Here is a 17,208-nt window from a genome sequence, read left to right as displayed (position 1 = left end):
CAAGAATGCACTGATGTGGAACATACAAAAATTAGGAGTTGTCAGATTCTAGTCTGTGTTGGAGATGACCACGAGATCGTTCCCCTTTGCTAGAGTCTTCAGTCTCCTCTGTTCCAATATGAGAAGGTTAGAGGGACTAGAGCTAATAGGGAGCCCAGCATTTGCAGCTTATATATCTTCAGCCTCTTTGTCCTTCTTCCTTTCCCTCTAGCACCTTCAGCTTTCAGGGTCTACGGCTGGATGAAGCTCTTCGTCTCTATCTGGAAGCCTTCCGCTTACCTGGGGAAGCACCAGTTATCCAGAGATTGCTGGAGGCATTCACAGAGCATTGGAGAGTGAGTTGAGTGGCAGGGCCTGAGCCCAACATCCCAGGTTCATTTGACTGGAGGGTTTTTATGGCTCCAACTGAAGGACCCAGCTGCTGTCTCCTAAGAATGCTGAGAGCAACAACAGCGAGCTTTCCATAGAGAGAGCAGCTTCTGTTAGGGAGCTGGCAAGAGGTTGGAGGCTTTGTGGCTGGTAGCCCCCCTGTATACCCAGCATTGGCCAGTGGGTTGGTAGTGAAGGTTTGATTGGCCAGAGAAGAGCATTGATACAGGTGAGGTCTTTGCTTTTTCAGAATTGTAATGGCTCCCCATTTGCCAATAGCGATGCCTGCTTTGCCCTGGCCTATGCTGTCATCATGCTTAATACTGACCAGCACAACCACAACGTTCGCAAACAGAATGCACCCATGACTCTAGAGGTAAGCTTGGATCCCAGCCAAGGCAGAGAGGATCCAGTACAGTTTTGGAGGTATAGCAGGAAGGACATGGGATTTCCAGTGGGCACAATGGACAGAGCTTGTCCAGGGGTCTCAAGGAGGGCTGGCCAATCTGGGAAAAAAACTGGGTTAGGGAGGTGGGCTCTTTCACTTACAGTTTCCTAAGTCCTATTTACCATAGACCCAGGAGTTCCTTAGGTGGGGTGTCAGCATTGACATATGGGGGGAAAGCTTATTGGCCTGTCTCTAGGAGTTTCGCAAAAACCTAAAAGGTGTGAATGGAGGCAAGGACTTTGAGCAAGACATCCTGGAGGACATGTACCATGCCATCAAGTGAGTATTTGTGGAGAATAGTTTGGCATCTCGTTAAGCAGAAGCACACTGCTTCCTTTTCCAAATTTTAGAGTCCCATTAGCCTTCAATGATTCGTATGCCCTGGATTTAGCATTGAGACTCAGCTGGGCAGCCCCTCTTCCCATTTCTTCCTTAAGCCTGAACAGTACTGGAGCTGTAATAGTCTGAGCCAGGATCTAAACAGCACCTGCTAAGTAGAATATCATGGGCCCATTTTCTGAACCCAAAGCAGCTGGGTTTTTCTGTGTAGCTCACAAAATGCATTCTGAATGAAGCTGGTAGAGAACCCAAGAGGGGCACTGGAGGGTGAGGTTTGGGGCAAAGATCAGAGGTGAGACACTTAGTTTTTTATTGTAAACCAGAAAAGGTAGAGAGAAATATCCATACTCTTACGCCCAGAAAGAATGGAGATCTCACTATAGAGCTAAAGGCCCCAGTTAGAGACAAGGCTTTGAGATTATGGGGGATTACTGGGCGCTTCCGTTTTTTCTCCCTGGTCCCACTAGTGGGTGGGAAGCAGACCACTGAGCTGCACTTTTGGTGACCTCTCATTGGTTGGTTGTGCCAGTATGGGCAAAACCTGTTGTCCTAGTTTGGAACCAGTTAGGTTCACAGCAGTGCACCTACTCTTTCCTTTACCTCCTGACAGGAATGAGGAAATTGTGATGCCTGAAGAGCAGACAGGCTTGGTTCGGGAGAACTATGTATGGAATGTGCTACTTCATCGAGGTGCCACCCCAGAGGGCATATTCCTTCGTGTGTCTGCTGGCAGCTATGATCTTGACCTCTTCACCATGACATGGGGCCCCACTATTGCTGCCCTTTCTTATGTCTTTGACAAAAGCCTTGAGGAGACAATCATCCAGAAAGCCATCTCAGGCTTCAGGTAGCCCACCTGTGGCCTTGGTCTTGACCTCCTCTCACCTCTCTGGGCAAACATGGTTGCCTCTATGCCTTTCTGATTCCTACTCATATTTTTATTAGGATGGGTTTTCTCTGAGTTTTTGAAAGGAGGCTGAAGCTTGGGAAAGCTCAGTCTTAAACAGATTGAAGAGTAAAATGTTTCTTCCTGGGACTGATTGGGGAAGAATCCTAAGTAAGCCTCCTCGGGGACTTGGAAGGGGCTGCCTGGCCTTCCCGTGACTCACTGTTTCTGGAATGTGACATTACAGGAAGTGCGCCATGATCTCCGCCCACTATGGCCTCAGCGATGTGTTCGACAATCTCATCATATCTCTCTGCAAATTCACAGCTCTTAGCAGTGAGGTGAGCAGGGGCAAGAACTGTGTACTTAGAGTTCCAAAGGAGGGCCTCTCTTTTAGCCATAAATCTGTCCTTATCTGTGGAGCTATTTTCCCTCAGCATATTCCTTCACTCCCCCTAGACTACAGAAGCACTTAGGCCATTTCTGTTTCACATACCCTAGAATGAGAATAGTTTCACCTCATGCAATTGGGATGGGAGAGGAGACGCATCGATGGGGAAGGCCTTAATCAGGTTAGCCCTTCCTACCAGTATTAGGGGGCATTGAACCATAGCAAGCAGAAGGATCCTTGGGGAACTACAGGTAAAGGCCTAAGAGATCTCCTTTCCAGACATTTGCCAGATCCTAAGCTTTTTCTCGTCTTTCTTTTCAGTCTATTGAGAACCTGCCCAGTGTGTTTGGAAGCAACCCCAAAGCCCACATTGCAGCCAAGACAGTATTCCATTTGGCCCATCGCCATGGTGACATCCTGCGGGAGGGCTGGAAAAATATCATGGAGGCCATGCTGCAGCCTGCTGCCCAAAGCTATGGTGGAGGTAATTCTTATAGGAGATTAGTGGACAATAACAATAAGGCAAAAGCTCATAAACTATGTGCTATCTGTGTATGGAACTGGTTGAGAGTAGCACTGGGCCTGATGACTGCTGAAGCTTACCAGGAACACCTTAAATGTAAGACCACAGATCTTGGGTGAGGGGATAGCTGTAAAAGAACGCTGATACAAGCCATTGGCAGTCACCAGCTGTAGGGGGCCCAGTCAGGAGTGTGGGGCACTGAGCTACAAGAAGAAAGCCAGAGAATTTAGTGTGGAGAAGCAGGAAATGCAAAGGGTATATGGAAAGAAATTATTCTTGACCTAATTTTCCAGGTAGAAGATTTTGTGGATCCCAACGGCAAGATCTCTCTGCAGAGGGAGGAGACACCATCAAATCGGTAAGGGCAGATCAGAGGCGAAAGGCCTTAGAGAAGGAGGGTCAGAACTATGGAGCTCACCAAAGTTTGAACTCTTTCTGCAGAGGAGAGTCAACAGTGCTAAGCTTTGTGAGCTGGCTGACACTAAGTGGTACTGAGCAGTCTAGTGTGCGGGGCCCATCCACTGAGAACCAAGAGGCCAAAAGAGCGGCCTTGGACTGTATCAAGGTAACTGCCTCTGCCTACCCCTGGTAAACAAGCCTAGATCCCTCCCTACCAGATAGATGCTGCCCTAGGAACTGAAGAGTAGAATCATCCAGGGCTTATGACCGGAGCTGACTCCTTTTGTCCTCTGTCCTAGCTTCTGGGAACATTCTCTTCCCTCCAGCCCTTGTCACTGACCCTCCTCCCTCTTGCATCCCCTCTAGCAATGTGACCCAGAAAAGATGATCACAGAAAGCAAGTTCCTTCAGCTGGAGTCACTGCAGGAGCTCATGAAGGTACAGAATGAAGAGGGAAGAGGGATGAAAGGGCTGGCTGTGTCTGGGAGGGGAGATGGGGACAATGATGATTGCCTTAATTTCTGTCAGGGCAGGGCTGGTGGCTGACTTCTCCACACTTTCCTGCTATTGTTTGCTCTAGGCTCTGGTCTCAGTGACACCAGATGAAGAGACGTATGATGAGGAGGATGCTGCTTTCTGCCTAGAAATGCTGCTGAGGATTGTGCTGGAGAACAGGTAGAAGGCAGTCTTTAGGCAGGCCTCATACTGGGCTTGTGCCAAAGGGATGGAAGACTGGAGCCATCTTGCTGAGTGGGCTTTAGGGGCAAGAAGCACATGAAGCTGTAGGCAGTGGAGAAGCTTGGTCAATATACCTGCCTGCTTAGGGTGTAATACGAATGAGCCCTGAAAGGCCTAACCTGGATCAAAAAGAGAGACTTATTGCCCAGTGGCCTCTCCAACTGAGACTGTCCTCACCCTTATGTTCCTCAGGGACCGTGTGGGTTGTGTGTGGCAGACTGTCCGAGACCATCTGTATCACCTGTGTGTCCAGGCACAGGATTTCTGCTTCCTTGTAGAGCGGGCAGTGGTGGGGCTGCTGCGCTTGGCCATTCGACTACTCCGAAGAGAAGAGATCAGTGGCCAGGTAAGCAGAGTACAGCCTGGAGGGCAAGAAGTATGCAAGGGACTAAAGCCACAATGATTTATGGGTATGGCCTGAGACAGAGAGTACATTTAGTGCCCCATAGCATGAGTGCAGTAGGAATCTAACAGGTGGCATTAGGGATGAGTCTAGAATGGTCTCAGGCATGAAGCTGGGACTTAGCACCTCTGCAGGCCCCTATGAATCTGCTCTGTAGGGTTGGATGGCTACTGCCTTGTGGCAGTCTCAGCCCTATACCTCGTTTCCTGGTTCTCATGCTTAGGACCCTCCTGAGATCTCTTGGCTCAAGTATAAAAGACAGCCAGCATAGAACTAAAAAGTGAGTTCAGCAAGGTCACGGGATGTAAGATTAACACAAAAAATTAATCACACAGGGGAGGTGGGGGGGATGGATTAAATGGGTGATGGGCACTAAGGATGGCACTTGTTATGACGAGCATTGGGTGTTATATGTAAGTGATGAACCACTAAATTCTACTCAAATACTATACTGTATGTTAACTAACTTGAATTTAAATTAAAAAAAATATATATGTACATGAGCCTTTACAACAATTTAATAAATTCTAGGCAGTCTTAGAGTCCCAGTATCTTAAAAAAAAAAATCACATTTCCAGATACTAACAGTAAATATATAGAAAATGAAACCAACAGCACAATATCATTTACAAGTGCTTCAAATGAAATGAAATACTGAAATATACACCTAACAAACATGTATAGCATCTCTCTGCTAAAAATTATAAAATGCTAATGAAAGATACCAAGATCTAAATAAAGGCAGAGGCATAGTGTGTTCGTGGATTGGAAGACTCAGTGTAGTAAAGACATCAGTTCTCCCCCAAATGCATCTGTAAGTTTAATGCAACTCCCATGAGAACCCCAGCAAGGTTTTTTTGTAGATCTAGGCTTATTTTAAAATTTAGATTGAAAAGCACAGGCCCTAGGATGGCCAAACATTTGAGAAAGAAAAAAGTGGGAGAAATCACTCCATCTGCTATTAAGGTTTACTATATAGCCACAGTAATCAGAACTGTCTGGTACTTGTGGAGAGAGAGACACATAAGTCAGTGGAACAGAAGAAAGAATCCAGAAATAGACCCACATAGAGATGTTCAACTTTAAGTTTTTGACAAAAGTGCAGAAACAGTTCAATGGAGGAAGGATAGCCTTTTCAGTTGCTAGAACAATTGAAATCCCTGGCCGGGGCTGGGGGGAACAAACAAGTGAACCTTGACCTAAGTACGCTACACCTTATAGAAAAATTAGCTCAGGGGCACCTGGGTGGCTCAGTCAGTTAAGTGGCTGCCTTCAGCTCAGGTCAGGATCCCAGCATCCTGGGATCAAGTCCCATGGGGCTCCTTGCTCAGCGGGGAGCCTGCTTCTCCCTCTCCCTCTGCCTGCCCCTCCCCCTGTTTGTGCTCTCTCATGCATTCTCTCTCTCTCTCAAATAAATTCTTTAAAAAAAAAAAAAAAAAGAAAAATTAACTCAAAATGAATCATAAATTTACTTTTTTTTTTTTTAAGATTTATTTACTTATTGTGAGAGAGAGAGTGAGAGAGTGAGTGAGTGGGCACTTAAGGGGAGGGGCAGAGGGAGACTCCTCAACCAGAGTCCCTGCTGAGCAGGGAGCCTGACACAGGGCTGGATTTCAGGACCCTGAGATCATGACCTGAGCCAAAATCAAGAGTCAGACACCTAACCAACTGAGCACCTAGGCACACCTCAAAATGAATTATAGATTTAAATGTAAAATGTAGAGCTGTGAAACCTTCAGGAAGAAACCTGGGAGAATATCTTCAGGAGCTAGGAAAAGAATTCTTAGACTTGACACCAAAAGCACAATCCATAAAAGGAAAAATTGGTAAATTGGACTTCATTTATTTTATTTTATTTTATTTTATTTTATTTTATTTATTTTATTTTTTTTTTTTAAAGATTTTATTTATTTGACAGAGAGAGACAGCCAGCGAGAGGGGGAACACAAGCAGGGTGAGTGGGAGAGGAAGAAGCAGGCTCCCAGCGGAGGAGCCTGATGTGGGGCTCGATCCCAGAACGCTGGGATCACGCCCTAAGCCGAAGGCAGACGCTTAACGACTGCGCCACCCAGGCGCCCCAGGACTTCATCAGTTTTAAGAACATATACTCTAGGGGTGCCCAGTTAAGCCTCCAACTCTTGGTTTCAGCTCAGGTCATGATCTCAGGGTCTTTGGGACCCAGCCCTGCATCGGGCTCCACACTCAGTGGGGAGTCTACTTGAGATTATCTCTCTCTCCCTCTGCCCCTCCCCTGGCACATGTGTGCATGCATTCTCTCTCTCTCTCAAATAAATAAATCTTAAAAAAAAAAAATATATTCTATGGAAGGTCATGTGAAAAGGATGAAAAGATAAGGATCATATCTTTGCAAACTACATATCTGAAAAAAAAAACCTAATATCTAAAATATAAAAGAACTCAAAATACAACAGTAAGAATCCAATTAGAAAATGGGCAAAAGAAATGAACGGACATCCCACTGAAGAAGATATACAGATGGCAGATAAGCACATGAAAACATTTTAGTGATGTTCAACGTTGTTAGCCAGCAGGAAAAGGAAATTGAAGTCATGATGAGATATCACCACCCACCTGTCAGAATGACTACAGTATAAAATAGTGATAATACCAAACCTTGGCAAGGATAACATTTCCAAACAGTAAATATATAGAATATGAAACCAACAACACAATATCATTTACAGGTGCTTCAGTGAAATGAAATACCTGTAGGAATGTAAAATGGTACAGCTCCTCTGTTAGCAGTTTCTTAGTAGTTAACTAAACATGCAGTTACCCATACAATCCAGCAGTTGGATAAATGCCACTCTTGGGTATTTATCCCAGAAACATTAAAGCTTACTTTCTCATAAAAACCTATTCATGAATGTTCATAGAAGCTTTATTTGTAATAGCCAAAAACTGGAATCAGCCCAGATTTTCAACAGGTAAATAGTTAAACTGTGGAGTAAATAGTTAAACCATGGAATTCTGTTCAGCAGTCAAAGTACCAGACTATTGATAACAACTTGGATGAATCTCCAAGGAATTACGCTGAGTGAAAAAAGCCAATCCCAGAAGGCTGTATACTATATAATTCCATTTATATAACATTTTTGAAATGACAATTTTAAAAGTTATGGACAGATTGCCAGGGGTTAAGGTTGGGGGCAAAAAGAAGCAGGTGTGTTTTTAAAAAGTCAACGTGAGGAATCCTATGGTGGTGGAACTAACTATTCAACATCTTGACTAGTGAAGTATACACAAACCTAAAATTAGGTGATTAAATTGTGTAGAACTTAATACACACATCATACACATATGAGTGAAGTAAAAGTGGGAAACCTGAATAAGATCGGTGGATTGTATCAATGTCAGTATCACTTATCATTTACTGTAGTTTTACATAATGTTACCATCGGGGTAAATGGGGCAAAGCATACAAAGGATCTCTTTGTATTATTTCTTTTTTTTTTTTTTTTAAGATTTATTTATTTTGAGAGAGAGCATGTGCACACAAGTAGGGGGAGGGGCATAGGGAGAGGAGAGAGAGACTCTCAGGCAGACTTCCCGCTGAGTGCAGAGCCCAACGTGGGGCTTGATCCCACAACCATCCGATCATGACCTGAGCCAAAATCAAAAGTTGGACACTTAACCAACTAAGCCACCCAGGCTCCCCTGTATTATTTTTTAATGTGAATTTATAGCTCAATAAAAATTTTAATTAAAAAAAAATGAGGAAGGGGTGCCTGGGTGGCTCAGTCAGTTAAGCATCTGCTTTCAACTTAGGTCAGGATCCCAGGATCCTGGGATTGAGTCCCACATCGGGCTCCTGCTCAGTGGGGAGCCAGCTTCTCCCTCTGTCCCTCCCCCCATTCATGGGCTCGCTCGCCCTCTCTTTCTCAAAAAATAAATAAAGTCGTGAAAAAAAGAAAAAAAAAAACCAACTTGAAGAAAAGAGCAGCAGCAGTACTTTTGGGTGGGTCCTAGCCAAACCATCCTCACTGGCCTAAGGGAACTGGTGGGGAAGGAGTCTAGACAGGAAGCTGTGTGCCCACTTTCTGCTTCTCACCCACCCTCCCAGGTGCTGCTCTCCCTGCGCATTTTGCTGCTAATGAAGCCCAGTGTGCTGTCCCGAGTCAGTCACCAGGTAGCCTATGGGCTCCATGAACTTCTTAAGACCAACGCAGCCAACATCCACTCAGGTGATGACTGGGCCACTCTCTTCACACTGCTGGAATGCATTGGCTCAGGTGTAAAGCCTCCAGCTGCCCTGCAGGCCACAGCCAGGGCTGATGGACCTGATGCTGGTAAGCCCTTTCCCTGGGAGACCCTCATTGGCAGATAAACAGTTATGGCCCCAGGGGTTGAGACAGGAAAACAAAATATAGGTTATTGTATTTAGCAGATTAAATACCCCTGGCTTTCGCCATCTGCTTCCAGAGCTTCCTGTACCCACTGGCCTTTCCCCAGCACTCATGGGTTAAACAGCATGGAGGCTAGTAGGCAACATAGATGGCTATGACATTAGGCTTCCTACTGTCCTGAGGACTATTTTCTCAGAAACTATGCCCTCACCACCACCCCCATCCCCTGACAGCTGCTACTAGATGCCATCAAGAGCCCAAATTAGCTTGCTGCCCCACTTGGTCAAGAGAGAATCTGTCCAGACCATCCTTCAGCCCCCTGGTGACAGGGCTGAAACTAAGCTGGACCAAGAGAGAGGAGAGGCCAGGCTTCAGGACCTATTTCTCAGAACTGAAATCATCCTTCATCCCAGTGTCCCCATTTCCACCCTGACTCTGCCCTTCTCCCTGCTGACTCAGGGGCCCAGTCAGACAGCGAACTCCCATCCTACCATCAGAATGATGTGAGCCTGGACCGAGGATACACTTCTGATTCGGAGGTCTACGCTGACCACTGCAGGCCTGGCAAAATCCACCGATCAGCCACAGACGCTGATGTGGTCAACAGCGGCTGGTTAGTGGTGAGTGAGCATATGGGGAATGGGTGAGTCTTCCCTCCTTGGCCTGTGGGAGATTCCTGGTCGTTCAAGAGGGCATCTAAGAGAAGATCAGGCTCAAGCCTGGGTTCCCAGCAACTCCGTGTGCTTTACAGGTGGGGAAGGATGACATCGATAACTCCAAGCCAAGTCCTGGGCCCAGCCGGCTAGGCCCTTCACCCCTGGTCAATCAGTACAGCCTAACAGTGGGATTGGACCTCGGGCCACACGACACTAAGTCCCTGCTTAAATGTGTAGAATCTCTGTCCTTCATCGTGCGTGATGCTGCCCACATTACACCTGACAACTTTGAGCTCTGCGTCAAGACTCTCCGCATCTTTGTGGAGGCCAGTCTGAATGGCGGTGGGTTACCCAATGAAGGGGCAGCTGGGAAGTAGCCATGTGAATATACGGGGGAAAGGGAGGAAAAAGTAGGCCATCTGTGTCCATGGTTATAGAAAGGTTACCTGGGTCTGGTTCTGCTCAGGGTGCAAGTCCCAGGAGAAACGTGGCAAGAGTCACAAATATGACAGCAAAGGAAACCGCTTCAAGAAGAAATCCAAGGAAGGCTCAGTGCTTCGGCGGCCTCGAACCTCCAGCCAACATGCCACTCGGGGTGGGCATAGTGACGATGATGAGGATGAAGGTGTGCCTGCCAGCTACCATACGGTGTCTTTACAGGTCAGTCAGGACGTAAGTATGGCATCCTTTACTTCCTCTTCTCTCCCTGCCCCTGACATGGGGAGTGTGGGCAGGGCCAGGGACAGCCAGAGCTGAGAGGAAGGGCCTATGTTTTCCAACCCAGGCCCTCGGCCACCACTTCCACAGTGTCCCCCTATCCGAGACCACTGTAAATCTTTGTTTGCTTAATATTTAAGGTTTATGTTTTGAAAAAGTAATATATGCATGTGGTACAAAAATCAGAAGTACAAAAGAGTAAACAGATAAAAGTAAGTCCTATTCCATTCCTGCCCCCAGCTGCTAAGTTCCCCTCCCCAAAGGTAGATGCTGCCACCAGTTTCTTGTCTATCCTTCCAGAGTTATACTTTGTCTATTCAAGGCATATAAAATTTATTTTACGAGCAGACTTTATATCAGTAAATAAATGGAGAACTAATTGTCTTAAATAGAATAACCTCAGAAAAATGATGAAAACCAAAATTATTAAGGTTGACCAGACCTTATTGCCCACCAAAGCCTCTGAGCCTGAGGTTTGCTTTCTGTTTTTAAAATTAACAAGATGAGGCTTTATCTGTCATCAGAAGGTATGATAGAGAATTGAAAAGAAAGTACCTTTCTCACCATGTAATTCATTGTTATTAAACACTGATTCCACACACCTCCTTACGTCTCCTCCACTAGGAATAATACCCAACTTTGGGAAACGCTGGCAGGGGGCAACCAACTCATGAAGTCGAGGAGGAAAGAGGGGTGAGAGGTGGAGTGACTGGTACACTGGGCTCCTGTGAGGACTCAGCCAGGGACAGAGTTTGGGGGGGCATCAACCAGACCTTACCCCAACTCATATCCTGTCCCTCCTGTGACTCCAGTTGTTAGACCTGATGCACACCCTGCACACTCGAGCGGCCTCTATCTACAGCTCTTGGGCAGAGGAGCAGCGCCACCTAGAGACAGGTGGCCGGAAGATTGAAGCGGATTCACGCACCCTCTGGGCCCATTGCTGGTGCCCGTTACTGCAGGGTAAACTTCAGGGGAGCAGGCCGGGCAGGGTGAGAGGTGGAGCTGGAACTTGGGAAGTACCAGGATCAGGATGCCTGAAGGATCCTGAGCCTGTTCTCACTCTCAGGCATCGCCTGCCTGTGCTGTGATGCCCGGCGCCAGGTGCGGATGCAGGCACTGACCTATCTGCAGCGAGCACTACTGGTACATGATCTGCAAAAGCTAGATGCCCTGGAGTGGGAGTCCTGTTTTAACAAGGTGGGACTTCCCGCTAGTCTTAAAGTTTGAATCCCTAAGACAGGGAGAACTGGGCAGCCCGAAGAGCCCCTAATGTCAGTCCTCAGTCTGCATCCTACCTTTCCTTCTGCTCTGTGCTTATCCACCCCAGCCCCTGGCTTCCTTGGAGCAAGACTGCCAGCTGACCTATTAGGAACACATTGCCTCTTTACCCACCAGGTGCTGTTTCCTCTACTGACCAAGCTCTTGGAGAATATCAGCCCTGCAGATGTGGGCGGGATGGAGGAGACTCGAATGAGGGCTTCCACTCTGCTATCTAAGGTACCGCTCACCACCCTCACCTACCCACTCTCCCAACACCTGCCTTTCTGCGAGAAGGGAGGGAAGCCAGGGCTTCTGCTAGGAGCTAGAGCTGCAGTGTGGGTGCTGGGACCCCCAGCTATGGAGACTCATCAGGACCCAGGGACCTGGGAGGATTCTGGAATTCAGAGGAACCCCTGATTTGGAATTCCCATGCAAGATAGGGAAGGCTTGCCTCCCAGCCTTAGAGAGGGATGCAGATAGCTCTGACCCTTCACCAAAAGGGGCTGGCGGGCCTTAGGTCTTCCTGCAGCACCTGTCTCCACTGCTGTCACTCTCTACCTTTGCGGCCCTCTGGCTGACCATTCTGGACTTCATGGACAAGTATATGCACGCAGGCTCCAGTGACTTACTGGTATGTTCTACCTCAGCCCATCTCCCACTGCCTGCTTCCTCTCCCACCTGCTGGGAAGACATGCTGTTTTCCCCTTGGTGGCTGCCTCCTCCTTACCATATCCCCCACACACACCCATGCCCTCTTTCCTATTTACATGGTTCCACCGCCACCTACAGTCAGAGGCCATCCCTGAGTCTCTGAAGAACATGCTCCTGGTGATGGACACAGCAGAGATTTTCCACAATGCAGATGCCCGAGGAGGCAGCCCCTCAGCCCTCTGGGAGATCACCTGGGAGCGCATTGACTGTTTTCTGCCCCACCTACGAGATGAGCTCTTCAAGCAGACTGTCATCCAGGGTAGGGGGCTTAGTTCAGCTCTGTGAAAAGAGTCCTCATCAAAGAGTCTGGAGCTAATAATTAGTTCTCTGTATCTCCTGTCTCTCTATCTCATATCAGTGGGAAGACTGGTGGGTAGCCAGGGCTGTGCTGGAAAGAAAGCACTAAGAGCTGCCATCTGGTTTTTCTGCCTTCCCCAGACCCCATGCCCATGGAGCCGCATGCCCAAAAACCTCTGGCCTCAGCCCACATGACTCCTGCTGCTGGGGACACACGGACACCTGGCCATCCACCTCCCCCAGAGATGCCTTCTGAGCTGGGGGCCTGTGGTGAGTCCTTTTGAGCTAGCCTTCTGGGTGTTGAGCAGGAAGTAGGAAGCCTAAGAGGAAGCCCAGGGTAGTTTGGGATTACTGCTAAGCATGGGCTGTGAACCAGGGGAAGGAGGGAACCAGAGTATTTGGGTTGCCTGCTCTTCCTGCGGGAAATGGCAGGACCAAATAAGCTATGATGAGCTATCTGCTTGAGATTTTCAGGCTTGGAAGGAGAAAGCTGGATCAGGAACTTGGAATAAATATGCAGAGGTTGCCCTTTGGGGATTCTAGTAAAGATCAGATCAGAACTTACCTGACCGGAGGTAAAGCAAAGGAGATAGAAGGCAGATAAAAGATAGCTGGATATTTGAATGAGTTTAAAGGGAAGATTCCCAACTACTTAGCCTGATAGGGGTCATTCTGTTCACAGGAAAGGGGAGAAGCAGAGGTTAGGTAAACCAGCGGGGGAATGTGAAGGAGTCTGACCAGCCCCTTGCTCTCCCTGTAGACTTTGAGAAGCCTGAGAGTCCTCGACCTGCCAACAGCAGCTCCCCTGGATCACCAGTGGCATCTAACCCCAGCAGACTGAGCCCTACTCCAGATGGGCCTCCTCCCCTGGCTCAGCCCCCACTGATCCTGCAGCCCTTGGCCTCCCCGCTGCAGGTGGGCGTACCACCCATGACTCTGCCCATCATCCTCAACCCTGCTCTAATTGAGGCCACCTCACCTGTGCCCCTCCTGGCCACACCCCGCCCCACAGACCCCATGCCCACCTCTGAGGTCAACTAAGGCAGGCCCCTCAGAGATCAGGACCAGTACTTCCTACCAGACTGTCCCAAGCACCCTTCCAGCTGTCCCCAGGGCACAAACTTTTCAGGCCCAGCCTGAGCTGCTGCCGCTGCTACTTGGATGGGGACCTGAAAAAGAGAAGTTTTATAGCCCCTCCTGGGGACCTACAATCAGGCTGGGGGACCTTCTTCCTCAGCTCTCCATTCCTGGGGGTCTAACCTGAGAACACACTCAGGTATCATGTGCAACCTGGCAGCCCTGGGGAGGCATCTCTGTGCCAACCCTGCAGTGCCCGTCCTCATGCCCCTCCTGCCCGTGGTCAGGCATTGAGAGCCAAGCCAACCACTCTGCACTTTGTGTCCCTCTCCCATCTCCACTCCCATCAGCGCTGGGCCACCTCCTCCAGTTCTTCCTCTTTTATTAATTAGTCAGTTTGGAGTTGATTGGCACCATGGAGGGTTGGCAGGTGGGACTGGACAGAGGGACTACCCACAGGAACATGTACATATGGAAAAACAGGACAACAATGGACTTTTTAATGATGTAATAAATGTCTTAGTACCAATGTCATTGCCCTACCCTCTGGTTTCCTTCTTGAGTTTATGCGCACCGTGTTATTGGGATACCCAGGGCTTGGGCCTCGCATGAACAGAAGTGAGGCTGAACCTACCAACAGTCTGGCCCATGTGACCCCAGGCTAGCAGCCAGCCAGACGCCAGTCAGGATTTCTTCACTAATGCTGCTGCCCTACCACCACCACCACCACCACAGCAGTGCGTTCTTGTCACCAGGGATATGCCAGGGGTTTGGGTATTGTCCTCTTCCCTAACTGCTCCAAGATTGACACCTGAGACAGTCTAAACTAGGGTCAAAGCCAAAGGGAAGGTGAACCAGAGTTAAATTGGGATCAGAGTCAAAGGGAAAGTGAACCAGAGTTGAGCTGTAGTTATTCAAAAGTCTTCCCTCAGATGTGCCCCATGGCCCAGGGGCACAAAGGGGAGCCCCTGGGGCTTAGGAGGGAAGCCGTCTTGCCCACAGCTATGATTGTGTGTTTCTGGGCACAGGGCATTTGTTTTGGCCCCAGACTGAGGAGGGGCAATTTTGTCCTGCCCTACAGTCTCCACCAGCTCACTTACTGAAGCATGACTGGAGAACCTCTCCCATTCTTCCCATTTGCATCAGGATAAGACAAGCGGGAGTATGCATGAGGCAGGCAGTGTGGCTTCTGCAGCCTGAGGCACTGTGGGTGGGAGGCAGAATGCTGTATATGAAGCTTTCCCAGTGGAAGCATCTACATGCTTTGGCTTCCTCCTCCACAGTGGTCCTTTCCCTCTCTAGGGGGAGGCAAGGGAGTGGTACTACCAGTCCTACTACCAGCTAGCCTCCCCCATGGAGAGTTAGGGGCACTCACCCTCTCCGTTTGGGCCCAGCTGGCTATATGATCAGTCAGGAGCTCGGACTTCCCTTTGCTCAGCACAACCACCTGGATGTTGCTGGGAGTCTAGACCTCAGGAAGTGCCTTCCACACGTGTAGGAAAGGGTACCTTGGAAATGGTAACAGCCTCATGTGGAAAAATACTGACACGTGACCTTCTACACTAGTTTTTCCCTCTCCCCTTCCTTCTACCCAGGTAGTCCAGACCATGCCTGGTTTCCACACTACCAGAAGCCTTGCCTGACCCCGTCCCTAGGAAAATTAGGAGTATGGCTGCATTCCTGATCTGCGCTCTTCTGTGTGAGTGCTGAAAGGCCTGGATCTTCAGTCAGGGAGACACTAGGGCCCTCGGCTTCAGCTGAGATGTCTCTGTTCTCCCATCTGAGCTCCACAAGCACTGCCTTTAGAAGCTTCCCTGTGTTTCCCAGTGGGGGAAATAACGTTGGCTTCTTTCAAAGGAATTTGAAGGTCATCCTATGAACAAAAGAATATGACAAGTCTTTGCCCCTCGGTCTGCAAATATTGGAAAGAATCTAGAATGATTGCAAACGGACCCTCTCCCCACTGGGTTGCAAAAAAACACTTGTCAGAAGTCTCATTCTTTCACAGAAAGATCAGCTGACACATACATGACTTGTGTTACTGACAAGTGTTCTCCCTGAGAAGGTAAAAGAAGCTACAAAAGAAACTAATATTCAGGGGCACCTGGGTGGCACAGCGGTTAAGCGTCTGCCTTCGGCTCAGGGCGTGATCCCGGCGTTATGGGATCGAGCCCCACATCAGGCTCTTCTGCTATGAGCCTGCTTCTTCCTCTCCCACTCCCCCTGCTTGTGTTCCCTCTCTCGCTGGCTGTCTTTATCCTGTCGAATAAATAAATAAAATCTTAAAAAAAAAAAAACTGATATTCAGGCCCCAATTCTAACCAAAACAGAAGGACTTGGTGATATGGAAGTGACAAAAAAAAATTTGTAGGAAATTAACAGTGTAATCCAGAGGGAAATGTTGGATCTCTCCTGTAAGAACTCCAGGATAGCAGATTTCAAAAAGTCCAGAGGAAAGCTAGGGACCTAAGACCCAAACGTGGGGAAGTGACATTGTTGGAGCACCATATGTGTCAACAGTAAGTGCGTTGCTCACACAACTGTGTAGAGGTGTGTACGCTTACGGATGAGGCAATGGGTTCAGAGAAGCCAAGTCCCAGGTCTGCCTCACTCTAAACCTCGTGGTCTTTCCTATGATACTTCCTGAACTCAAAAGTGGTGGTGTGGTGGTATGGAAACCCTTCAAAGCTACATACATTTTCCATGGCTCTTAAGAAATAAAAGGTTGAGGGGCGCCTGGGTAGTGCAGTGGTTGAGCGTCTGCCTTCGGCTCAGGGCGTTCTGGGTTTGAGCCCCACATCAGGCTCCTCCACTGGGAGCCTGCTTCTCCCTCTCCCACTCCCCCTGCTTGTGTTCCCTCTCTCGCTGGCTGTCTCTCTCTGTCAAATAAATAAATAAAAGGTTGAGGGGCACCTGGGTGGCTCAGTCGGTTAGGCATCTGCCTTTGGCTCAGGTCATGATCTCGAAGTCATGTGATCGAACTCCACGTTGGGCTCCCTGCTCAGCGGGGAGTCAGCTTCTCCCTTTTCCCTCTGTGATATCTCTCACTGTCTCTCAAATAAATAAAAATAAAATCTTTTAAAAAAGCAAAATGTTGAGCATCTGAAGGGACAGGTTATTATTACCTGGTGAGCTAAGAGTTCACTAGAAAACTGAAAAGATGGACAACCAAGAATAAGTGAATTTTTTAAGCCCATAATGATATCAGGAAAGATGAATTACAGAATTAGCTACAAGGGGGACGCCTGGGTGGCTCAGTCATTAAGTGTCTGCCTTCGGCTTGGGTCATGATCCTGGCGTCCTGGGATCAAGCTCCGCACCGGGCTCCCTGCTCAGCAGGAAGCCCGCTTCGCCCCCTCCCACTCCCCCTGCTTGTGTTCCCTCTCTCACTGCCTCTCTCTCTGTCAAATAAATAAAAAAAAAAGAATTAGCTACAAGGGACACACACCTCCCCCTGCCCCCCCCAAATGCTAAGAACAACCAAAAATGTGGGTATTTGAACCCTCAGGTATTTGCTTTTGCTCAGGTTTCACTGCTTGGGAGACAAGTGGCCAGGAGTAAGCAAGAACCACTCAGCCCCTGGGTTTCAACTGAGGAAAAAGGACTTTTTTTTTTTTTTTTTTT

General features: G+C 48.3%; 1 protein-coding gene across 1 annotated transcript in view; it reads left to right on the top strand.

Annotated features, from left to right (window-relative positions):
- The window catches only part of GBF1 (golgi brefeldin A resistant guanine nucleotide exchange factor 1), a 116,128-nt gene extending 102,010 nt beyond the window's left edge, over positions 1-14,118 (top strand). Inside the window, 23 exon segments of the mRNA XM_040623985.1 lie at positions 212-335; positions 620-745; positions 1,014-1,096; positions 1,767-2,003; positions 2,290-2,383; positions 2,755-2,891; positions 2,893-2,917; positions 3,250-3,314; positions 3,398-3,521; positions 3,722-3,793; positions 3,936-4,030; positions 4,286-4,439; positions 8,581-8,806; positions 9,323-9,483; positions 9,615-9,861; positions 9,986-10,191; positions 11,049-11,199; positions 11,306-11,436; positions 11,635-11,736; positions 12,017-12,130; positions 12,289-12,469; positions 12,649-12,777; positions 13,268-14,118. Coding sequence (XP_040479919.1) covers positions 212-335; positions 620-745; positions 1,014-1,096; positions 1,767-2,003; positions 2,290-2,383; positions 2,755-2,891; positions 2,893-2,917; positions 3,250-3,314; positions 3,398-3,521; positions 3,722-3,793; positions 3,936-4,030; positions 4,286-4,439; positions 8,581-8,806; positions 9,323-9,483; positions 9,615-9,861; positions 9,986-10,191; positions 11,049-11,199; positions 11,306-11,436; positions 11,635-11,736; positions 12,017-12,130; positions 12,289-12,469; positions 12,649-12,777; positions 13,268-13,548 — 3,265 coding nt within the window. The 3' untranslated portion in view covers positions 13,549-14,118.
- Positions 14,119-17,208: the final 3,090 nt, after the last annotated feature.

This window comes from Ursus maritimus, unplaced genomic scaffold (assembly GCF_017311325.1).
Source record: "Ursus maritimus isolate PB19 unplaced genomic scaffold, ASM1731132v1 scaffold_7, whole genome shotgun sequence".
Taxonomy (NCBI): Eukaryota; Metazoa; Chordata; class Mammalia; order Carnivora; family Ursidae; genus Ursus; species Ursus maritimus.
This window is presented reverse-complemented; position numbering and strand designations above follow the sequence as displayed.